At 38.8% G+C, this 25797-nt stretch overlaps 1 protein-coding gene across 17 annotated transcripts in view; it reads right to left on the bottom strand.

The window, feature by feature from the left end:
• The window catches only part of PCDH15 (protocadherin related 15), an 883259-nt gene that overhangs the window by 186234 nt on the left and 671228 nt on the right, over positions 1 to 25797 (bottom strand). For all 17 annotated transcript variants that reach the window (XM_084525148.1, XM_084525147.1, XM_084525146.1 and 14 more), the window contains 3 exons: positions 18916 to 19122; positions 6674 to 6808; positions 5423 to 5572 (listed from right to left, as the gene is read on the bottom strand). In XM_084525148.1, the coding sequence (XP_084381274.1) occupies positions 5423 to 5572; positions 6674 to 6808; positions 18916 to 19122 (492 nt within the window). The remainder of the gene's footprint in view (positions 1 to 5422; positions 5573 to 6673; positions 6809 to 18915; positions 19123 to 25797) is intronic.

The raw sequence follows: 25797 nt of genomic DNA, 5'->3' as shown, positions 1-25797 counted from the left end.
TACAGTCCTCATTTTTCTTGGGCTTGGGAATACAACCCAGTCATTAGTTTAACTAGGAAAACCAGTAATGAGCTGCTGTATGTCAGGGGCAAATGGGATGTGCAGATATACATCAACTTGGGCAAACAAAATATAACACGAACACAGAGAAGGTCAAAGTTCTTTTTCAATATTGTTCTTTTGGAAATTTCTTTAAACCTCTATGCATTACTTGGACACGATCCACCAGCGCCCCAGCAGCCCACAGGGCCGACCGTGCTTGGGGTGCCTCAGGCCTGTCAGAGCTCAAGAAGCACTTGGACAATGCTTTCAGACATAGGGGTTGGGTTTTGGGTGGTCCTGTGTGGCACCAGGACCCAGACTGGATTCTTGTAGGTCCCTGCCAACTTGGGACGGTCTGTGATTCTATCATTACACTTATACTCCAGTTTATCAGTGCATTTACCAAGAAATGCAAATGTAAACCAGTTTTATTTTCTCTTTCTATAAATAACATTTACTTTGTAGCTCAAAATTAATATGCTGATGGACTGAAGGAAAAAGGTTGCAAATAACCACATAAATAAAACCTTAATTGTGATTCAAAGACAACTTGTATAAACATCTCTAAATTGTTCTGAGGGTTAACAGCAAGATGCATGTTTAAGAGCTGAAAGCTATGAGCATCTGCCAAGCTGCAAATACCCAAACACATCTCTAATACATAATTTAGTATGTGTCTGTATGCAAGGATGGCTTGAGTCACATTTGCATACGTGCATGGAATGAAAAGCAACTATTTAAAAAAGAGAAAATGATCTAGCACTGCGAAGTCACATTTAAGGTAAGAGCAAAACAGTCCCAGAGGAGCTATTTATTTAATAGCTCTAAATAAAATTTGTCCCCATTTATAGCTGCAACAATTGTTACTGTTCAAGACTAATTCTACTGTGAGCAAAAGATAAGTGACAGAAAATTTACTGCCTGCAGTCTTGCCATGTTTTATCTCTTTGCTTTCACTTTTGACCAATGGACATTTATGCTGAGATGTGTGAAGTTAAATGCCCTGTTTAACCAACACCTGGGGCACTTCCTCTAAATTACTGTCAATAGGTGGTATTAGAATTGTTTTGACTCTCACAAGGTGAACTGGTAATGTACTAATCCACTGCAGAGAGTATTATCCATTTCCAGTCATAATTATTTAAGTGTTCTTGTGAGAGTACCCCTAAAAGCCCTGTGAATGTGGAACATACTTCTGCAACATAAAAACAGATAGAAATTAAGATACAGAAAAATTAAAATTGGTTATTTTAGTTCCATAAATTTAAATTTAAGGGAAAACCAGCATATACTTCTCAAGGGCAGTTCAGGATTTTTTTCTGTTATTTACAGTACGTACAAAAATATCCAGTGTAGTTTTCATAGGCCAAGGAAGTCTTCCACCCTCAGGCAAATTTACAAAAAGATCTAGGTAGCTTATTCTTTTTGCTGTCTTCTGTCCCTTCTCAGTTCTCTCATTTTCTTGCTTAATATTCACTCTGCCCTGCATAGTTTATGCTGTATACAGAAACGAGACATGCCTAAAGAAAAACCCTAACAGAGTGAATTGAAATGACTTATGTTATTGCATTATGGCTGCATACGCCACTTATCAGTAAGTAACTGGCTTAAATGTCTGAATCACCAGGAGCACAAAGCTCTAACAGAAAAATGGAAAACAGGATAGAAAAACTGTAACAGTATACAAAGATAGAATTAAGTATTTCAATAGGTTTAATATTAACCAATCTTTCTAGTGATAACAATTATTTACCACACATTTAGCTGTCTTAAATTACAGATTTCTCAAACAGCTATTGTGCTTCTCACAGTAGGGAGCACAATATAGTACCTATAAAAGCAGAGGGGAAAAAAAAATCAGGTAAGAAATTCTCAAGCTGAAACAGATAGACTGATACAGGAACTTAACTAAGAAGACATTCTCCTCAACCAAGGACTTGAACAGCTTTGCAAGTATTCAGAGCAGAGGACTGACATTAAAACTTCCCAAACTCTGTTGTCAACACACCAACAGTCAAGGAGCACGGATTTCATGCTCTGCTCCATAACTAACTTCAGGAAATGAAGTTAGAGAGGTCCCACTAAGGGGACAAGATCCTCTGCTGGGACACACTCCAACTTTTGACAAACTCAAAACCTTCACCTAAGCCTTGTAACTGGAACACAAAAGGCAAATTACCCACCCCACCACCATGCTTCCAGATGAAACCTGTGCAACACAGTGACACAGAACATCTCTGATTCTGTTCTTTTCCTCACTTCCACTAAAGGCAATAAGGGAAAGAAAGAAAATTCCTTGCTCTGACCACCCATAAAAATTGTTCAAAAAGCCAACAACAACAACTAAAACACTGAATTTCACTCATAAGAAATTCTTTCCTCTGTTACTTGTGGTTATTTTCAAGCAGAGCCTAAGGAACTGTTTGTTTGTTTAAATGAAAAAAAAAAAAAGTGTACCAGACAGGAAATACAGACTCTATTTTTTTTCTCCTTTTCCAGGAGTAAAATCAAAATTATTTCCCACAAAATGGGACAACAAGCAAGTACCAAACTTGGTGGTTTTTTTTGTACTTTTCTATGCAATTCCACTCAGCAAACAAAAATAAATTTTAATTTAATATTACGCTTAGTATAACAAAATTAAAGTGGCAACTACATGAGAGCAATTACACTGCTATAGTATAAATTAACAATACTTGTTGAAAGATGACATGCTTCATAAAACAAATACTTTCTTGATCATCCTGAAAATACAGTCTGAGTAGAAAGCTAAGTACGAGCCAGTGCTTACGTGTAAATGATTATGAGATTATGTTATACTTCCATTTCCTTGAATAAAAGACTCTGTGCCTAATGCCTGGGCACAACAACAAGGCATTCAAGTTCCCAAATGCCCCAGCGGAATGAAATCACAATTGCTGGTATTATGAAAGTATTCAGAACTGACACCTTTTATGTCCATTATTTTACAAATTCAGACCATCTGGCAATGGAAGATTATCTGAAAAGCAACCTCCCTCCCAAAACAGCCAGAATTATTTACCCTCCAGCTTAGACCACATTATAAATCCTGATCATCTGGAAGTAACCACATGTTAGGGTTGTTGACAGAAGTATGGAGAAAAGAAAAAAACTAATTGTCTTTTAGCAAAGGCAAGCTTAAAGCCTGACTTCCCCAGCACACTCATTTCCAGCTTCAAGATGCCATTCTAGAAAGGACCTGTTCCACATCTATTTCATGCACTAGCAAAGTTCAAACACTTTGTCCAGTATTTACAGATAAACTTTTCTTCTCACCATTACTGCCCTTATGCTTTTTTGTCCTTGCAATGCTTCCAATCTGCTTAATTTCATTGATCTGATTGATGCAAGCAGTTATGCAGCGTCAGTGTGGGAAGGCAAAGGTAACTGCTGCAAGGGGTGGTGGAGGAGCAGGCACTTAACAGCTGCTGAGGCTGAACCTGCTCACAGAAGTAATTTGTATCTCCTCTAAGCTATTTTTGGTGGCACAAGCTAATGCAGATGGCATTGCAGAGCATTCTTCTTGCTTTCTCCCAGAAGGAACAATTTACTAAGGAATTTGTATTTGCAGTCCTCCTGCTTTTTGCACATCTCCAGGGGCTGCAAATATTTACAGCTGTTCTAGCAAAGAGCATAAGCCCTAAGAACAGCACATTCCCCTTTAAATGTGCACGCACTTTAGCATTACAGTGGTTTTAGTAAAGCACAGTAGCTGTTCTACTTCACCTCGAGCATCACAAAGAGAGCTTGGGTAGGTCACAGCATCCTTAAGGCCAACCTTGGCCACAGAAACCATTCCCTGTTCACATGTGTTGAAATCTCATTTAGCAACAACTTCTGCATCATGCTTCCTGGTACATGCACCTTCACCAAGAGGAAGAACCATTTAGACGCTCTGACACCTTAAATCCACAGTACACTACTTAACCCAATGCCCTGCATAACAAAGGCTATATAACCATCCCAGCGGTTTATTTTTTGGAGCACTTATTCTTTAGGGGGAAAAAAAATAAAATTTCAGATCCCTGTACCTTAAATAGCAAATTAATACATAGTAGTCACAAAATTAACATTTTAATAGATGGAGTTAAATGTTGCAAAGGGAGCTCCTGATGTCAAACTCTACATGTAGCTCCCAAGCGTTAACTGCCTTTTGCTCATTCAGAACAATAATTATTTATTTTTCTCCATATAGCCACCAGTTTCTGCAAAACTTGAAGGAAGTTAAGTTGGTTCAAAACTTTTGTTTTCCTGCCAAATCTTGTTGAAAATGTTCTCATGGCTCTTATTGATCCTTTAAGCACCTGTAGCCCAGACTGATGAAAAGAATAACACTAACAAAGATCCAAAGGTAACAAATGCAGTAAGCCAATGCAGTTGAAGCAGGGAATATGCCAAAACAGACACTGAACTCTCTCCACATTCCACTAAATTATTGCTGCCTTCAAATGCTAAGTTGCCTATTTATGAAAATAGTATTACTTAAATCGGCTGATGAATTCTTTTCAAATATTCCTACTGCCTTTTCCTTTTCTTGAATGCTGAACTCACTAACATCATCTTGTTTTCTCAGCCACTAGGCTGGAAACACTCGAGCATGGTTAAGATCTTAGAAAATTTACCACCAAAAAAAGTATTTTTTTCAAATAAGTTCAGTGCAACCATGTTTCACCTTCTGTCTGCAACCAAACATAAATCAGCATTTGAAAACATTACTTAAAAAGGCTCCCCTCTCTCTCTTCTCCTTAAGTGGACGGGCATTGAACACATTATGCACTACCCAAATTGTTCTACAAATAAAACTAAATTTCTGTAGAAACTAAAAGGTTTTATGGTGAAGGTTGGACCAGATGATCTTGGAGGTCTTTTCCAACTTTAACAATTCTATGATACAATAAAACATTTCTGGATATGTGCTGGACTGTTTACCTGCTCTCCCAATATGTTTTATTTCAATAGCCCTCTAACATTTTTAATATTTCCTATGAGTTAGGAAGTTCAAGAAAATGGCTATCACTCTGACATATCAAGTCTGATGAGAACCAAAAAAGCACGATAATTTTATTTTATTTTATTTTATTTTATTTTATTTTATTTTATTTTATTTTTTATCTTTTGAGGTTTTTCAGAGTAAAAACTTTTGCAAAACTTCTGATGAAATAGCTGAAATGCAGGTATACATTTAAGATAGAGTTACAGTTCAGTACTAGCAATTTTTAATAACTATTTAATCAACAAGGTGGATAAAGATGCACAACCTTTATTTCTAGCTGTTTTCAGTGCATTTTCAGCGTGCTAAAGACTACACACTATTAACAAAGTGGTTTAACAAAGCTAATACAAAAATGTAAAAATTTACCTTTATAACGCTTTCCCCAGGCCTCATATCTGTATAAATCTTGACATTGTATGATATATTGGAGAAGGTTGGGGAATTATCATTTGCATCAATCACCAGGATATTGACTGTCACTGGGGCACTCTCCTGTACACCATCAGAAGCTGTCATCTTCAGGAAAAAACAAACAAACAAACAAACAAACTAGGAACATATTTTATTGGTGTAAGACAATTCCAACTATAAGTATACAGTATGACAAGTTAAAGTCAGTATTTAGTTTAGTTGTTGTTTTTTTTTATACCTACAAGTAAATTGCAGGAGGCTTCAACTAAGCTTGAGCCAGCAGTGTGCAAGACAGAATAAAAGCAAAATGAAAAAGCACCTTGAAAACACCCAATGTCAGAATAGCAGGAGAAACACGAGGGATTAACTGGGGTTTCACAGGGTTGGGGCCAGTCCCGGGCTAGGATATGAGCTGCAGCCCATGGCTAGAAGCAGAGTCTGTCCCCAGCTGCGCCGAACATCCTCAAGGAGCAGGACTTGGCCACAGCTCACAAACTAGGCCACACCTAGGCACCACCACACACACAGAATCTGCTGTCCATGCATGTTAAGCCCCAAGACAGCTTTTTTAAGGTAAAACTAAGAGCTGGAGACTTTCTTACTCCACAGGAGAAGATCTCACTTCAAGTGCCAAAAGGACAGAAAAGCGGGAGGCACTGTTTGGGAACTCCTGAAGAAGAATAGCTTTTCCCAACATGGACATTTGTGAGTTGCTTTAGGGCTAGGATGTTTACTCACTGACTGCTAACTGCCTAAGGGAATACTAAATCCATTAAGCTGGTTGTGGTTTGTGTTAGCCTACTTCCTATGTTTTATGAAAATAGAAGCAGAAAGGACATGCAAATACCATGTCCTTAGCTCAGGGGCCAAGAAAAGGCAAGGGTGTTCTCCAAGGCCAGGCATGAAGAGGTGATTCAGACTGTGTCATGGGAAGATGGCAAAGGGCTGGACACAAGCCTGGGTCTGTTGAGATGAAGCTGGTATGGGGATATAAAATGTTGTTAGCAAAATAAACACATCTATTTTGGAAGAGCACACTACTCCACTATCAACCCCCCATCATCACCTGGTCGTGCTGCTACTTACCCTTCATTCTGTTTGTCTTCCTCTGTGCCATTCTAATAATCTAAAATGATGTTAAAACTAATGATTTTTCAATGCTTGATCTTAATAATGCTAATGTGCCTTCAAGAGAATTTAGCTTACCGAGAAAGTGTATATCTGCTGGGCTTCTCTGTCAACGGGCTGCAGCAGGGTGAGGTAGCGGGTGATGCCACTCTGAGTCACAGTGAAAAACGTATTGTAGTCATTCAGGAAGAGATGGAGCTGGGGATCCTTGGTCTTCAATTAAAACAAACAGAAAACTATTATAAATTCATATATAGCATTAAGTTTCCAATTACTGAATGCAAGTATTACTTCTAATTCAAACCTTAAAAAGCAGAAAGTAGAATACTCCTATGAAAGTGTAAAAAAAACAAAACACACTGATCTGAAAATCTGACTCTCTGGATGATAAATGCGTTAAAAATATTCTTTAACATATAAATAAACCAAATAGTAAACAAATACTTCTATCTGCTAGTTTGAGATTATTTTTTTCTTTAAAAAGATTTTTAAGCCAGCAGTGAGACACCAGATTCAAGTATTTGTTTTCAAGTGTATTAAAAATAAAACAAAACCTAACCTGATTAATGTAGCAATAGCTTTATTGCTGCGTAGTGGTGCAATGAAAGAAGATAATCACACATGAAGCATATTGCTAAACTGATACTATTCATATATTTTGTCTGATGCAATATACTGATGCAAAATTATATATTTCTCAGTCAATCAGATCAAAACCACAGTAAAGCAATCACAGTATAACTTTCAATAGGAAGCAACATTTATAGTAACAAAAAAAAAAAAAAAAAAAGGCAGGCATTGTATTTTGTTACTCAAGACTTCCCTAGGTAGCTCGCTGGGAACAGGCATTATGTATTGTGCATGGAGGGTTCTGCACGTGGCTGGCCAAGCAGGGAGGCAGGGAGAGTGGTGCTGCAACTCTTCTGCTGCACACATGACCACAGGACAAGAGTTATCATTAGGCATCCTGAGCAACCACTCAGGAGCTCATCCTTTCATTTCTATCCCATTTCATCCTGTCTGGGCAGATGCAAGAGCATGCAGAAGAAAAAGGAAATGTTCCCTGAGGAAAAAGACAGAAATTCATTTTGGGGCAAATTGGACCTCAGCTAACAGAAAGGGGGAAGAATGTTCTGGCCATGGACAGAATCAGAAGTTACTATTCCCAGGGAAGGAGCAGCTTACTGAAGTCCAGAACCTCCAGCCACTTCTGTCCAGTGTGTCCTGAACTTGCTAGCTGGCTACAACGGTGCAAGTGGATTTGCTATCCTTAGTCCTTGCCCTGCAGGTTGCTGGATGCCAGCACAGGGTAAGCAAAAGGGGTTTTAAATGCTGTATGCGCTGGTGGTTCTGAAAAGCCCTGCAAATTAAGGCACTGTTCTGGGATGTCTGTTTTGTTGAAGTGACAGAAGTCTAAACTGTGACCAGGATTAAGTATCTTCCCCCATCTCTTTGAAGATGCTATTGAGTTATTGATATGATTAGACTGCAATGGTCTTTCCATGTTATGGTCAAATTTTTTTAAAAAAGGTATCTTTTATTGTCTTCTGTATTCTGACAAACATTTTTATGACCGTGTATATTAATTAATCTAACTTCATATGTTACTCTCAGTATTTAGTTTATTCTGTCAGATGAGGTGGAATTACAAAGAAGGAATGCAATTTTATTTGGGCAAAACACAAAAGGCAATACAAGTCCTGTAAAAATTATCTCTAACTGCCCCTCATTTAACATGGAGATGAGACATTAGAGAGCAGATACCAAGAATAAAATGTAACAGAAAATCCAGTGGCTGCACAAAGCATGGCTTGAAAAGTAGTTTTACCAGCTGGTCTCCAAAATAGTTCTACAGAACGTGCCCCATACAGAGTAAGACACGAAGTTCAAAACTGTAAAATTCAACAAATCGTCCAAAAAAGTAGCATTGTATTCCTCTTTGAATATTTTCTCAACCTGCAACCTGAATGCTTCTAGAAGGCTTACTCCTGCCCAGTTATTATTGACATTCCTACACAAACAAACAGAAAAAACAACAGACCACCTAAAAGTTCACCAATCCCTACAATCTAGCAGTCAAAAACACTTGAGATAACTCTAACATGCACTAGGTGTCATAATAAATAACTATGAGGACAGATGAGGACAACAGAAGGAGAAATAGATTTATTTTAGCAATCCAAAATACTCCAAAGCATGTATTTGTGGAAGGCTAAGATCATACTATTTAAATGTGAAACCACTTCAGTTGCTGAATGCTCCATGAAAGAAATATCAAAGTGTTACAAATCAATGGTCTCCTATTGCCCAGAGCCTTGCTGTAACTATGCCAGCTTTCAGTAAAATTAAAATTCATTTTAAAACTAGCAATGCAAATGGTAATCTCTTTTTTCCATAAGAAATTATGGAAGGTAATTGCCAGTAATTGTTCACTTTGCAGACATTACGAAGTCAGTCAAAAATTTAATTTACAAAAGCCCTGGTTGGTTGTTACAGCTCTTGCTTGTCATGTCATTTAACAGTATTTTTCCCTAATTTGTTCTTGAGAAAAACCAACGATGGAGCTCCCATACGCTCAGAAAGTCATCTATCCTATTTCGTAGCTATTCTTGTATAAAAAAAATTACCCTCATGTGTAAGTTAAATCAACGTTGCTGCAATCAACGCATATTTTTACTACTTCCATGCATGTTGGACCTACAAAGCAATTTATTTCCTTAATCTTTGCCTTGGTATGCTTTTACACTTTTATCAACTTTTATGCTAAAAGAAAACCTGCTTGACTGAACTGTGCACATTCCACCTGGCAGATACTGTGAGAGAATGTAATTGCAGGAAACAATCCATCCATGTCACCAATGTAATTTCCAATGCTTTAGGTTTTTAAACTATTATTTTAGATAGGTCTGGACTTAAGCATCGATCCCAGACTATATTACAGGGTGATGTAGAATGGTTTGTCTCTGATAATTTTTTTAGCATATAATTTTAAGCAGACAACTATCAGAATCCAGACAGGGCAAACACGCAAACTGAAAGGACCATTTCAAGCATGCAGTTCAAACCTGGTATGGTTTGCATACTTCAGACCTATTAGCAGGTACCTCTTAAAGGAAAAAGAAGTACTTTCTGTAATACTGAAGTGTTGTATAGAGATACGTAACTATGCAATGAGCACAAAGCAATCAAAAAATAACCATGTTACATCTCCTCTGAGTTACATGGGTTTATACCCCAGATGAACTTATCTCAGGGTCTATAAAGAGCTCTTTGCAGGCTTTGGGAAAGAAGTGACAGTCCAAGTCTCACAGAAACTTGGACGGGGTGAAAAATGAAAGAGGACTGGGGTAAAGAAATGCTTAAATAAACAAACTACACAATTCAAACACAAATGAATTTTGCAAATGTAATACCCAATATCTACAGGAATGGCACCTGATAAAAGACATAAAACAAAAACAAATGACATAAAATGAATACTAGTAAAGAAATACAAGCCTGCAAATGATGAAGATCATAAAAGAAGTATATTTTAGGGGGAAAAATGGTTACAGACAAAAATATGAGACACAAAAAGTGCTCCAATGCAGTATTAATAAAGAAAGTGTGGGTTTGAATTTGTTCTGCTTGAAAGTCACTGGAGAAGTCCCTGAAAGTTTGAAGGCCTATGCTGACGGTAACGTTACATTTCTATTTCTCCTTTCCACTCACTGGAGCTTACAGCTCATTCTAAAGAAAACAGTTTTCCAACTTACTAAGACCACATCAAAATCACACGATTAAACAACAGTGGAAGATGTCTACTTATAAAACATTTTTCAAAAATATATCTCCTTAAAATTTATGTCCAATTATTGTAATTATTGTAATTTGCCTTTGCCATCACCTAGAGTGGAAAGCAATGAAACATGGGTCAGTATTTGACTTGGTAATGGAAACATCCCAACATCCTGCTTGATAAACCCACAGGCCATAAGGGCAGCAGGGAGCAGACAGCTAAACATACGAGCCACAATGATACAAGACAAGCATGCCCATGGTTTAGTTTAGAGGCAACGCAGACTGAACGCAGACTGATTTTTTTTTTTTTTTACAAGCTTATCAAAAACCTTCCAGTCTTCCCATCTTAGAAAGGAACACAGCACAGGGTTATCACACTCATAAGTAAACAGACAGCAAGGTCAAGACTATTAGAAATGCTTAGGCTTCCTGATTTCCTAGTGGGGGCTTGTCTCCAAAAAGCTGTAGCAATAAGGCTAGTTAAATGACACATCTTGGTTTTCCAGTGTTCCTCTTGTGAAGAACCATCTGCACCAAAACGTTCACAGAAGAGAGTTGTTTGGTTGAGATGTTTCCAGAATTTGCCTTATTTCTGGGTGAAAGTAGAAAGGCTTTTCCACTTGTGTCTCTCATTGGAAAAATCTGAGATGCACCATCTTGCAGAACTGAAACAAGTGAGATTCCCAGTGCCATAGACAAGGGGTTGTCCATCAGACTGATTGCTCTTGTGAGATGAGTTCATGTGAGATGAGTTCTGCAGGGCCTGATGAGATGGCCCTCCAGGCTCCCAGAGGCTTAGATTGCCCAGACAAGATAGGCACTGCATTTGGAGTGTTTCTCCTTAATCTTTAACATTGCCGTTATGTAGCCTAAGAACAACCTGAAGCAGCCTCCTGAGAATGACTTCAGCTGTACAACTCCTTAGGCCAACAAAACCCAAGAAGAAGAATTAAAACTAAAGAATTAAATTCTGAGCAAATGAAAAACCTGGCAGAGGTCAACCAGTCTGAGACGTCGTGCAAGGCACACAGTGAATATCTTTTTTCCTTCTTAAGAATTTTTATTTCTTTAAAGTGAGATCATTTACATGATACTCAATCGTACAACTTAAAACCAACAGCACAAAAAAATCTCTTCCCCATTTGTCAGCTCCACTTGGAAGGAATATATGTCATAATCCTAGCAAGAGAACCAGAGCAAATAGATGCTGAGTAATGCTTCAATTCCAAATTCTTTCAGTCACCACCAAAACTTGTACAAAGGAAGGGCTGATGCCCATGTGTGACTGTACAGAGTGCTGCAATGCTTTGTAGACTGCTTCTGAATTAAAGGTGCTCTGGGCAATGCTCCTTCCTGAATGAAGAGGCAATCAAAGTTAGGAAAAATCGTCTTCTGTTCCTCACACAAGTGAGCCCCTTCTGAGAGAGGGCACGAAGCAAATGCTAGCCTCTTCAGTGCTTCTACTAATTAGCATAGCATTTCTTTAAAATAGGACAGCTATACAAAAGACTAATTCCTTGAGGACTCCAAGGAACTCAAAGACAAAAAGAATAGCTCCAGAAGGCAGGAAACATTAGGTATTCATCCTACACAAATCAAGAAAAAAATAAAATGATATGGTAAAGTTACAATTTCAATTTTTTTAAAGTGAAAAAAAAAATCAGAAAGGAAAGAAAAAAGAAAATTTGTCTTTATAAATCCCAAAGAAAGAGAAGTAATATTCCTACTTTATCCTTCTCTTTTGTTTGGTTTAATAGTGAAATAGTGATATTAATGGGCTGTTACATTTAAGAAGTCTATTTCCTAAAATAATATTTTGTAATGTGACTATTGGAGTGTCGCAGAAGCACCATACAGGGACAGCAGCATTATGAGAACTCTCCTCTGGGGAGAAAACCAGCTGCAAACAAGTTCAAACAATAACAGTGGAAGATACAAGCAACCAGGCAAAAATGAGAGAAAAACAGTATTTAATACACTTTCGTGATTCCTGGCTGATGATACAGATCCATCATTTTTCCTGTTCTGGATATATTATTGAAAATCCATAACCTGAATTTTAAATTACATTTAGAAATTCTGTTGTCCTTTCATCCATCCCTTGTCCTCTCCATTTGTTATGAAGACACTTTCATGTAAATTATTTTTTTCTTTTAAATATTGTACAAGTTCTCTAGAAAAAAGGGTGCTGAGCAACCACCTACCTAGTTTGACTTCCAACTTCAGAGACAGTGGAAGCATAAAAGGAGAAAATGGTCTGGTAGAAGAGCTTCTGGAGAAGAACCTGATGTAGTCGCTGAAGCACAGCATATTCCACTGCCCCAAGACCCTGCCCTGGGCTGTACGCATCTGCAGAGGCAGTTACTGCACAGCTGCTTTTATGAAGGCATGCTGGCCCACGTTAATGCTTTTGAACACATGCTGGTACACTTTATAAACATGACATAAATTTTGTGTTCTAATGAGTGCTGCACAAATTGCCACACACCCTGACTTGATTCATCAAGACGCTGTGTGGTATCAGTAAACACCTTGGCAGTCAAGTAGTAAGCAATGGATGCGAATGCTGATTAGCTTCTTTGGATGTGGAAGTTAAAACCTTTCCTTTAGCATTTTCTCTGTTTCTAGAAGAGATTTGATAAAATTCAGCATGCGAGGCAGTAAGGCAGTTACTGAGTAGCACTTTTCCCCAACCCAAAAACCCAAAGTATCAGAAGTTAGTACTCTCCCATAGGAAGTAAAAGAGTGAGGAAGTAAGTGGCTCAAGGAGCCTTATGTAAACACCAGTCAGACTGTTTGGTTTAAATTCCTCATCTTGGCTTCAGTTTACTTAGGTCTTAAGGTACTCATGTGGTTTAATTTAATTTATGCCATTTAAACTGACTACTGAATTATATCAGCACTTGGCAGTGCTGCTCTAGTTAAAGGTCTGTTTGCAATGTCAAATCTACAAATTAATTTTTTGAAGGTTTATAGCAGGACCGTATAATAATTCCACAGGGAATTAGAGAATCTGAGAATTTAGAATCCAAGTTGGGTTTTTTTGCCTAAGATATACAGTTAAGATGACCATTTTCTTCACACTTTTAACTGAGGGTAGAGAATTGCCTTAATACAAAATATAATCTCCGCTGATTTGTCAATGAGAAGACAGAATACATTATGTTTAGTCAGTGCCACTATTGGAGACAAACATGCACAAGCACGCAGAGGATTTTTGTCAACTTCTCATCAGCATTCCCAATTTACTTAGTGCATTAATTTACTCCAATACAATGAAGCCATCAGAACACTAAGACCTGCATAACACTAAGACCTGCATAAGTTAACCCACCCTGAGTTACCATCTGATTCCTTCTTATCCCTTCCTAAGAGAAGTGGCCTAGCAGGTACAGAGCCATCCGACACTGCAGCCCATCTCCTCTGGCACAAGATATTGCATCTCAGCAGGACCAGAAATCGTCACCATTTTGTCCTCAGTTCTGGGGGGCTGGGGGTGGCAGTTTCAAAATTACATTGTGTACGTGGTGGTGATCGGTACTGACTTGAACACGGGAGCAATCATAAGCTAAAATACACCTCCTGCTGCATATCCAGGTGAGCGGGGCTGAGCCTGGCACAAGAAATCCTCACTCCCCAGCCTCGCTGCCACACCACACTGAGCCAAGGCACCAGGACAAGAGCAGCACAGTCCGAGCGCCTGAAAGTCCAGGAGGGGAGCAAAACAAAAATCCATGATATAAACAAATCAATGTAGGGCACTGGGAACTGCAGGACTGCTAATTGATGATGGTGAGAGGTATGGATCAGGCTCACCGATCTCCACAACCTGCTGGGATGACAGTTTTGCAGACAATTGACTTTTCTTTATTATTACATTCCACTCTTTAAAGAATGCTGGCAATTTCTCATCATTCAGAAAAGTTTGTTGTTATGATTTAAGATTTCCTCTTTTTAGACTAAGCCTGTATTTCAGAAATTCTATTCAAGTAAGCTTTCCTTTCCTGTGATTTACTCCTGTTTTTTCTTGAGATGCATTTTTTTTTTCTTTTAAAATGAATGCAGGAAGGTTGCACTATAATGTATTGCAGTACACAATGCAGTATTGGTTAACTAACTAATGTTTAGCCTGTGATGTTAAATCTTTCCAGATAATTTCACTGTAACAAAGCAAACCACAAACTAACCACAGATAACCAAGGAAAGCCTGTAAGAAACAAAGTTCACACCATCTTTCAACATTCCTAATTTCAACATTCCTAATTTCTAAGAGGTGAATTTGACAAGGTTTATAAATGTGCTATTATAATCCTTTTTTTTTAAAAATAAATAAATAAATAATCTTATACTGTATTTTTTTTTAATCTTTCTACCTGATGTGTCGTCATCTACCTGGTGTCTTCATTTAAGCAAGCTCTTCCAGTCATCAATCTATCCATCTGTTTACTCACCACCTACAGCCCAGGCAGCTGGCACCGTGAAGAGACACAGCTCCATCAAACACACCAAAAACGCGTCAACACACCTTAGCACCTTGTGACATTTTTCCACTTGTCTAAACAGCTTCTCCCAGTCAGAATCCCTCAAATTCCCCCCACAGAATCTGTTTGGGTTGTTTATTTACTTCTTTACCGCCTTAAAAATTAACAATGAAGAAATCTTTATTTCTGGCAAAACCAGAAAACACTACTATCTGAAAGGGACAAAAGAGGGAACTTAAGCAGACAAAGAAATAAATGCAAATGATCCAGTGAATTTAAGGACTCACATCTGCAAATGCCAGTTTTGCTATGCTATGGAGAAGCACATGGGCACTTGAATGCTTGAGCAAAAGACCTTGCTTCCTTTTAAATTTCATTTGTAATTCAATTTGCATTAGAAATATTCTAACAGGTTAGTCTATTTGCAGCAAAAACACAAAAGAGCAGAACCAGGTATTTATTATGCAATACCTTTAGCAAGTTGTCCCAAACTGTCCACCACACAGTAGGAGGCAGCAATAGCACCTTATGCCACATCATTTCATAGTCCAGGAAGCTATGGCAGTTACTCATCACAAAACACTGAAATATTAAACTTATTCAATAATTAACAAACACCGGCTAGGATACTTCTGGCTATACTGCATTTGGTGTCATGTGCATTGACCAGATTTTCATTAACTTATGGATATTAGGAAAAGGTTCCTCACTGAGAAGATGTTTTTAGTTTGCTTTTAGTTCTCACTGCTCTAGTCTGACACTAGCTATAGGCAATAAATTACATGGATCTCCCTATGCTGCATCTGCTTTGCCTGTGATGGTAACTGGGGGGCGATTGTCCCTGTCCTTATCTCAACCCATAAACTTTCTTTTCATGCTTTCTCCTGCTGTTCTGTTGAAGAGTGAGAGAAAAACATGCTGGAGCTTAGCTAGCCATCAGTGCAAATCCTCCACATAAGTTCACTATGAAATATGTTTGGGCTCTTGAATGGTCATTTCCTACAGATATGATGTTTCAGGCCTACTAACACTGAGATATGGGAATATTTAACAACTTTTAATAAACTGCATAAAGCAGCTTATGTTCAAGAACAATAAACTTGACACAGATTACTTAAGTTAGGTTAGCACTCCCAACTGAAATCTCTGCTCCAGAAAGGATAGATTTATTATTATTATTATTAATAGCAATACAATTAAAATATAAATATTTGTGCCACATCCAAGTTGAAATTCATAGCACACACAAACACATGTATACTAACGAACCACCCTATTAAACATTCAAATATTGAGATAACTTCATGGGAACATGTTGATGGGCTATGGAGAAGGCACAATGATAGAACACAGAGCCCTGACACCAAACTGCTTGTGAAAAATTTCAGTGAACCCCCTGGAAACTCAAGTCATTCAACATAACTGACATCATCAATAACAAAAAACACTTTTGGTGGAGAACCAGGATTATATTACAAACCCCATTATGTAGTGTATTGAAAGTTAAAAAAAGCTATTTTCTAACCAGAAGTTTTTGAGATTAAATATTTTTAATTAGGGAGTATAAAAACATCACGTGTTACACTAAGAACCTGGTGCTTACAGACCCATTCGAAGAGGCAGTCCAAATTCAGCATTTAAAAATTCAAAATCATCTTAATTTTCAATCTCTTGTACGATGTAGTACACAGATACATCAAAGAACTTTCTGTCATCAAACCTGCCTTAAACATCTTGTTAGAACGGTTAGAACCGTGCAACCGCCAGGGTAAAGTTAGGTTAATCAGAGCACTCTTAATTACTAACCTAAAAAAGCTCTGGAGGTAATTGGCATCAAAGTCTTTCTCCCATTCCTGTAGAGTATAACAATGTCATCTACCAGGAGCATCCAGAACAAACGCAGATGTGCAAAAATGCAAATAAATTCAAGCATCTGAACTTGGACACTGAACTCTTTTCAATTAAAACAGTTTTGAATTATTTCAAGCACCACTGATTCAGTCCCTCGTCATTCCATGCCAGATGACTTCACTTACCACCGTGGAATCGTACACACAGTGGGATTTTCTGAGGCCACTGCAACTACAATGCCTTGAGGCAGGTATCTCACAGCTCCAGGATCAGTGGTGGACTTGCTGACAGAGAACAGCCAGCAGCACAACGTGAGAGGAGGAACAGCCATATTTCTGTACCATTTTCAGCCGTCCACCTCCCAAGCCAGCAGTGAGGCAACCCAGGCAGAATGGATCACAACCAGCTCTCCAGCTTGCCAAAATCCCTGCTCTGTGTTTTGGACCATTCCCATCTGATGTGCAAGTCCATAAGCCCCACAGACACTCTTGCTCTGTTTCAGCCTTCCACCCTTCAGGTGATTAGTAGTCTGTCTTTACAGTTTTCATAAGTTATAATGGTCACAGGTTTGTTACATGGTGGGCATAAATGGTGCCCTGAAATTCCAGATTCCTGTAACAAAGAGCCTTTTAGAGAGATGACCAGAATTGTCTCTACGCCCAGTCATATCTGAACCAAAGGTTTTTTACCAGCACTTTCATGAAGGTGTGTGTTAAGACAAAACAGCAATTTGCTTAGGCAAAAGGCATCTAAAAATGGCCTCATATTTTGTAACGCACATAAAGACCATAGCCTTTAAAATAGCCTTCACAGAATATCTCCCAAATTAAAAGACCATAGCCTTTAAAAAAGCCTTCAGAGAAAATCTCCCAAATTAGTACCTTCAAAAAGATTTAGCTGTGGACATTAATTCTTACAATTGGATTTCTTTTGTGTTCAGGGAAACCAGATTTCATACATTATACAAGCAGACTTTATACAACTATGAATCACACTGATTGCTGTAAATATAAACAGACACCCGATGCTAACACCTTTTTTATCCCTACAAAATACCACATTTTTTGTCAAACGAGAACTGCTTTGATTTTAACAAAAGCACTGCTGCAGAAGAGTATTTCACACACAGCAGAAGTTGTCTGTAATGCCAGCTGTTGATGCCACGTGTGCTTGTTCCAGCCCCTGACATCCATCTCCAGCAGCTATTTCTGCTTGCCTTCTAAGTGATTTTTGTGATTGCCCATGAATTGAGTGAGATATTTTAATGGATAGATAGGACATATTCTACATTACTTTGGGCTTTAAAACAGAGTTTTAGGACAGCAAATTACTTGATGGAAGACAAGGCTATAGAAAGCATCTTTTAGTGAAACTGGCCCCTTGCATTCCTCAAAACTAATGAATATGCCTGTATCAACTGTGAAACTTCAAGAACAGAAGATGGCTTGCAGAACATCAGGTCAAGAGCTCTATTAAAGCATAGTAGCATATACTATTTTGCTAAAAACCCCATGCATAGAACTTAGCTTTTATGAGGTACCTGAATATAGCAAGAGAACAGAAGAACAGAAACAAACAAGAAGAGTAAAGGTGACTGCTGGAGAAACAATGTATGGAGGAAAAAGAAATGCCAATGGAAAAAAGACACAATAACAGTAACCTCGGTGAGACCAGAAGAAAACTTAGCTATGTAGACTCGGTATGGCTATTACCTGGTTATTGCTTTTTCAAATACATTCCATTTGTACCATAAGCAATGTTAGTATCAAAATATGGGCACAGAAAAGAACAGAATGAACTTCTGGCCTCCTTTTCTCCTGTTCCTCCCCTTCTGGTTCATCCAAATGACCTATTCCTTCCATTCTGAGCTTCTGTCTCGTATTTCCCCATACCCTGTGGCATATCCATTCATCTCACAAAATGTAATTTTTTTTCCCGACTCACACTATACATCCACTAATTTTAACAGTACACAATTAGGTAAAGCTGGGCAAAAACAGGTTTTTTGTTTGTTTGTTTGTTTGTTTTTCAGTTCAGAAGCACTTTAAAATCCTTTTGAACTCATAATAAAAAAAAAAAAAAACACACACAATTAGTGATTTTTTTTTATCTGGATCGAAAGAGCTTTGTCTCCATAAAAATATGAAAAAATAAAACACTGAAAACAAAAAACACCAGTATGAAGGCGTATAAGAAAGAAAAACATACCTCCTCCACATCATTGTCCAACACTGTGATTTGTAATGGAGAAGTCAGATTCTGGCTATCAGAGATCGTTGTTCCCACTGGGGAGGATTCAAGGATAAAGCCCTCGTATGTAGACTTGGTAAAGTAAGGCTTCTGATTGTTCTCATCAAGGACTTCAATATGCAAATTGGCAAAGGCAGGAAGAGGATGACCGTTGTCTTGTTCAGCCTAAAAAACAAACTCATTTGTCTAAAGGTCTCAGCCAAATAAAACTATGAACAGTTACTTATTGGCATTGGCTTACTTTTAAGAATTGCAGTCCAGTTACACACATGAGTAACATCATACACATCATCCCACCATGAAACTTTGTGTCAGGAAAAGAAATACCAAACACAAATTAGCTGGGCTGTAAGAGCAAGAAGAGTCTCCATCATGCTAACCTTTAAAGCAGTCAAAATGAAATTCAAAAGCTATAGAATACATGTAAAATGATTCCTTAAAGTATTGGTATTAGGAGTTTGGGAAAATCTATAAATCTATAACTTACTGAACTGAGATATAGTTTGAAACTGATTCCCCACAGAATTAAAATTAACTTCAAAGGAAAAAAAATAAAGTCACCAAAATTTCTGGGAAGTACTCTAGTAACTGATGTAGTTAGTACATGATGAAACTTGAAACATGTCAAAATTGATAGATTTTACCTAAGATAATATCCTGTAGGCAGGAGAAAATCTCAGAAAGTCTGCTATAGAAGCAACAAATGCATGTGGATCTGATTCTGTTATTTTATAAGTAGACCTACTGCTGAACACCACTAAATACTCCGTTCCACTTCATAAAAAAATAGGGCTCTTCACAGTAAAAAGTTTAACTGCAGCAAGTTTCTTTAAAACGGACAGGTATGCTCTTTGCCACTACTATAAAAAGAAGCTAAAAAAAGGTAAATGCAAAGAACAGATGGTCCCATTCTTCTTATCAGCTTCAGTCGTTGTAGTAACAACCTTGCATTAAAGCCTATGTGAGCATAGAACCCACCCTGGCTTAAGAGGAACTCCCCACCTGACCACCACATCACCACCCAGTACCACAGGCCCACATAGCGCTCTGAAACACGTGTGGTTAAATACGAAGAAGGATGCAGGCTCCCTAGATTTTAGAGCCTCAAGTCCAAAACCACAAATAAAAGGATTCCTTCCTCAGCAGGCACTCCAACTGAAAAGCATTTAAGCTTTGTGGGTGCTTTCCTTTTCGTTCACTGGGTTGGGTACACTGGTCAAAGTCATGGGGAGGCCAACAGTGATAAGAGAACTGGGCAGAATTTGGCAGCTAATCCCTTCAGAAAGTCACAGCCCCCTTCCTATTGCTTGAAACCAGCAACATGCATTACTTGCAGCACCAGTAGGTTGTGCCTTAAACAAAAAAAAGGAAGTGATGAATCCCCACTCAACTCTCAGTGTATATTATTTAATGTTTTCTCAGTAGTTTTGTAATATTTCTGCAAGCCACCACTTTTCTAATCAGACATACCTACTTGCTGAACCCTCATTTAGACTTGCTTCTACAGATTAGTGATAACACCTTATATTGGAACTGCTCTGAACCACACAAAGTACATAATACAAACTCCATAGAGAAAAATATCCATTTTCTGATCCTTATGGTACATAGATACAGGTTAAAAAATCAGCCCTGATATTCATAAGAGCAAAAGATCAAATAAAAGTTTCCCCTCTTTGAAAAGATTTAGCTCACTTCTGGAAGGGAAAACAAATGGATGGTTTCCTTACAAGGCCTCTTTCAGATGCATTCTGTTTCAAGCCACTGGAAAACATGGATAACCAATTGTTTTCCTTTGGGGCTTTACATATAATGGTAGTCCAACAAAGCAAATGGAGAACTGAAAAAAAGTTCGTAAAATGCTAGTTACAAATATTCAACTTCAAACAACAGTTAAAGTAATAATTGTCTCTAATAGTTACTTTTTTCCCCCTTTTCTTTAGACGCTTTAGATGAACAAAAAAAAATAGAAGGATGAAATATGAAAATTGTTAAATAACTCATGTCATAAATGTTTAGATACACTTAAGTAGTATATATTTGTTAGGTACTATGGGTGTTCTATGCAACAACGTTCGCTTATTCAAAGCATTAGATTAAGCAGTTCCCAAGAAGAAAGGGGAAATTAAAGCACTCCTATAGACTCCCTGAATCTGCAGGAACATCAACAAACAGAGTTGGCTTTCTTGTCAAGGTAGCAGGGATCTGTTCAGATAAACTGCCTCTGGCAACAGAACAACCTCCAGATGGAGACTAATGCAGAGGCAAGATTTTAGGGTGCTCCTGCTGTACCACTTCTGCTCCCTGTGCTCACTGCCACTGGAGGAAGGCCAAGTACCGGGGGAAATTGGCAGGCGGGGGGGCACCCAGACATGCTGCGGGCACCCAGCTGCAGAGGAACGGAGCAGGGAAAGGCGACTCTGCCAGCTATCTGCATTCTGCAGGGCTGGAAGGGCCCATCTTCTCCATCCCATGCCACCCAGGGTCAGTGCCATCTCCCAGTACAGCTTTGCCCTAGAGGAGCATCTGACAGAAAACAGTGTCACCTTTGCTTACACTCAGGGTTCCTACTTCTCTGTGGATTCACAAGGATATGACTTCTGCACTGAATCTCTGTACAACCCTCCAAGCATGCTCAATCCAGAAAATCTGTCATAAAATGCATGAATACTGAACAGCCTGCAGTTTATCTAAGATGCTTCCACGTTGCTGCTCCTCCACAGGACTGGGGAACTGATCTGCCAAGAGAATTTTAAAAGCCTAAATAGAAATAACTAAATAGATCCAGGTGGTCATGGCTCATGTATCCAGCAGAGCAGCCAGACGCATGTTTCCCAGCCTTATTTGATCTGCCATACAGAAGTTACCATTTCTCTTCCAGCTTTGATCCTGTTTTACCTCGCTGGCCTGTCTTCCATTCCCACAGCCTCTCCAGCCAGCAGCCCAGGGTTATGCAGCCTTTCTGCCTCAGCTGTTATTTCTGAGCAGTGCTATTTCACAGCCCTGACCTCCTAGGAAGATGTCTGCCAACTCTTCCAACCCAGCTAAAACTTACTTCAGCTTCATCCCTGGCATCCCCTACCAAGACAGAAGTAGCACAGAGGAAATACTGCCCTACCTGCTCGGCCCCAGGCCCTGCCCACCACGCTTTTCAAGCTCTCTACTCTTTGATCCCAATAAGGGGAAGAGCAGCTGGAGCTGAGGCAAAGTGCTGCACGGGGACAGGCATGCACTTAGCATCTTGGAAGCAGCTGGGACACATGGAACATTTCTTTCCCTGGGGTGATGGGCTACATGTACGAGCAACGTGGGAGAATAGAAGCCAGACCTACAAACTGATGGCAAAGAAGCTCTCAGAGACTTGAGGAAAGCAAAGGCAGGTGGATGTTTTCTCCAGAGGGAGCAGATCTGCAGGTCTTGATGAGGACACAGTGCTGATAAATACTGCTGCAGGTGGCAACGTTCAGGCTCAGTGTGATCCACCCCTGCAGGTAAACTGCAGGAGGGGATGAGTAAAAGGACTGATACAGGAAACAAGTTCTGTTAGCTATTTAACAGCAGCATTTCATATAGCCTATACATATAGCAGCAACTAACCCGAGAAGAAACTGTGAAGGCCTGTCAAGTATTTGAACAGTGTCCATGACAAGATGAGTTATTTCAGTATTCATTCATCGTTTCTCTGAAAAATCTCCTCTGGTCAACAGAAAAAGTTTGCCCGTCACCTAGCATTTGGACAGAACAGACGTATCTCCTGAAGGGATGAGATTTCTTTGCAGGAGGAGAGGAAAGGTGAATGGCTTCTTCAGGATATCTGGTTAGAATAAAATTTTGGAGGGGTGTCGTGGTTTAACCCGGCCGGCAGCTAAACACCACGCAGCCGTTCGCTCACCCTCCCCCCTCCCTCTCTGGGACGGGGGAGAGAAATGGAAAGTGAAGCCCGTGAGTTGAGATAAAGACAGTTTAATAAGACAGGAAAATAATAATAACAATAATAATAATACAATGATGATAATAGTACCACTACTAATAATATGTACAAACAAGTGATGCACAATGCAATTGCTCACCACCCGCTGACCAATGCCCAGCCTAACCCCGAGCAGTCCGGCCCCCCTCCCCCGGCTAGCCACCCCTATATATTGTTTAGCATGACGTCAGATGGTATGGAATACCCCTTTGGCTAGTTTGGGTCACCTGTCCTGGGTCTGTCCCCTCCCAGCTCTTACTGCACCCCCAGCCTGCCTGTTGGCAGGACAGAGCAAGAAGCTGAGATGTCCTTGGCTTAGTATAAGCACTGCTCTGCAACAATTAAAACATCGGGGTGTTATCAGCACTCTTCTCATCCTAAGCCAAAACACAGCATTCCACCAGCTACTAGGAAGAAAATTAACTCTGTTCTAACTGAAACCAGGACAAGGGGTTACCTTGAAGTGTCTCCCCTCTAGACATTATACAGCAAGATGAGTTATAAAGGCTTGCATTTAAATACCAATTTGAGAAATTACAGAAACAGTGCTGGGAGCAGACTGGGATCTCGTTTTTGTTGCTCTAAATCCTGCTTCACAAGGATCATTCCTTCCTCAGTGCAAAACTCAACCTTTGTGAAACTCAGAATCAGAATTCTGTCTTCTTCCATTCATATACAACCCTTAACAGGCCAAAACGCCTCTACAATTTCCCCTTGAAAATGCCCACTGTATCACACACAATCTTTAGACCTGGAAAAGAAACAAAACAAAACAAAACAAGAAAAAAAAACAACAGTGGCAGCAGGTAACATGAGCACATTCGAAGCAGCAGCACAGGATATTCCCATATCCCTTTGTTGTTCTGTTGTTCTTGATTTGTTGTCATCTGGCACATGCAACCGCAGAAGAGCAAGTTTTTCCACAATTTAAAAAAAAAATCACAGTTGCCTCTCTTTTTGCCACCATGATGATAAGACTGAAAATAGTGTCTAAAATAAGAATATAACATATCATGAACCTCCTGACCCAAAAAAGGTAGGTTACCACCATCTAACAAGTAACTGGAACAATAATGTCTGAGACTTAGAAAAGCGCAAAACTACAAGAAGAAATGATAATAGGGATATAATCAACTTAACATTAATGTCAGCCCTAAGAATTTTTCTTAAAGCCCACAACAATCTGTCCTCTAAAATGAACTTTTTCATATGCCGTATGACCAAAAGCTTTGCTGAAATCAGAGCCATCAGTCTTGTCTTTTTTTTTTTTTTTCCCTATAAAGCTTTTCTAACTGCAGTCAGGTCCCAAAGTAATTTGTTCCTTACTATCACAATTCTCTTAATTCCCCGATCAATTTAATATTTTTATTCAACAAAACCAATTTTAGACATTGTTTCCTTTGTATGTCTGTAGCCTAAACCTGTCAAATTTACACCAACCAGGTTGGCTTCTGGATATTGTTTCTTCAGAACTGTGAACTGTGATTGAATCATGCTTGCTTTTTTTTTGCTTTTTTTTTTTTTTTCTTTTCTCTGCAGGACATAGCATTGGAAATGCATGAATAATTTAAAACAATGTACTTGAACTTAATTTTGTTACCACTTATGAAATACACACCAGCAGATGGAAAATTTCTTTGATAGATAAATATAACTTAAAATTTTCATCCTGTATCTAGAGTGATTTTTTTAAAAATATGCAAAACTCGTGGCTTACTTGGAAATAATTGCATACAATAACACTGTCATTTCTTCTGATTCAACAATAATGATATCTATACACTGACATCCAACTTTCGAGGTTAAGACTGAGAAGAAACTTACAAAATATCTGCACCATCATGCATACAATTTTACACTAAAAAAATTGCCACTGCATCCTATTTAAGTATCCATGTATAGCAAACAAAAAAAAAAAAGTAGAACTATATTTGAAGAAGAATCACAATATATCTGAAAATCAACCTTTGGCTTTTCTGAAAGTAAACAAGCAATGTTCTTGTGCTATTGGAAGGCAATACTGGTTTTAGAACTGATGCATCCATTTAGGCAGCCTGAAAATGAACTAAGCCATGCTTTACCACTAGACACCACCAACCTGAACAATAGAGAGAGAACCCCCAGCAGGCTACCAGAGACCACAGTAGAGACCAAAGAAAGCAACCAGAGACCACAGTAGAGACCAAAGAAAGCACCACTGCTGGCTCGGCTGCCATCTGTGTGTGTCCTGTAAGCTGGGTTGTTTTTTTGGTCCATGTACCTTCTCACAACGAGAAGCACAAACATCAAATTCACTTGCCGTAATCCCTTCCAAATCTTGTGCTCACCTCCTTTCCAAAGACCACCAAAATCCTCTGAGCTTTCCCTGCCGCTGGTTATATCCTAGCATTTCACTAGATACAGCAAAAGAAGGAAAAGTCTCTGGCAAATGCATGCGATAGCTTGCTGAAAGAGGTGTAGTACTGGAGAAAAGCAGGCAGGCCACTTCGCAATTTATATTTAACACAAGAACAAGGGAAGAGCCCAGGAACTTCAGACACTCAAACTTAACTTCAAGCTGTGAAGAAGATAGAAACGTTATATAGCATTTAAACCAATGTAACTGAAAAAGGAGCAGTCAGTACAGATTCAGAGAAGGAAGGTCAGTTCTGGAAAACTTTTTCTTTTAAGTGTATGACTGAATTGAGAAATAAAGGTAAAACTAGGAACATAATTTATCTCTCTATATAGGGTAACCATAAGGATTGTACATCACATGCTGGATTAATGTACAAGGTCAGAAAGGACAGCGTAAGGAAAGAACTACTGAAATGGATTAAAAATTGGCTTGAGGACAAGCAGTACCAAGTATCTTCAGAACACAGAATAAA

The sequence above is a fragment of the Aythya ferina genome (genome assembly GCF_964211825.1).
Source record: "Aythya ferina genome assembly, chromosome: 7".
Taxonomy (NCBI): Eukaryota; Metazoa; Chordata; class Aves; order Anseriformes; family Anatidae; genus Aythya; species Aythya ferina.
The sequence above is the reverse complement of the archived record's forward strand: the minus strand, read 5'-3'. Positions and strand labels throughout refer to the sequence as shown.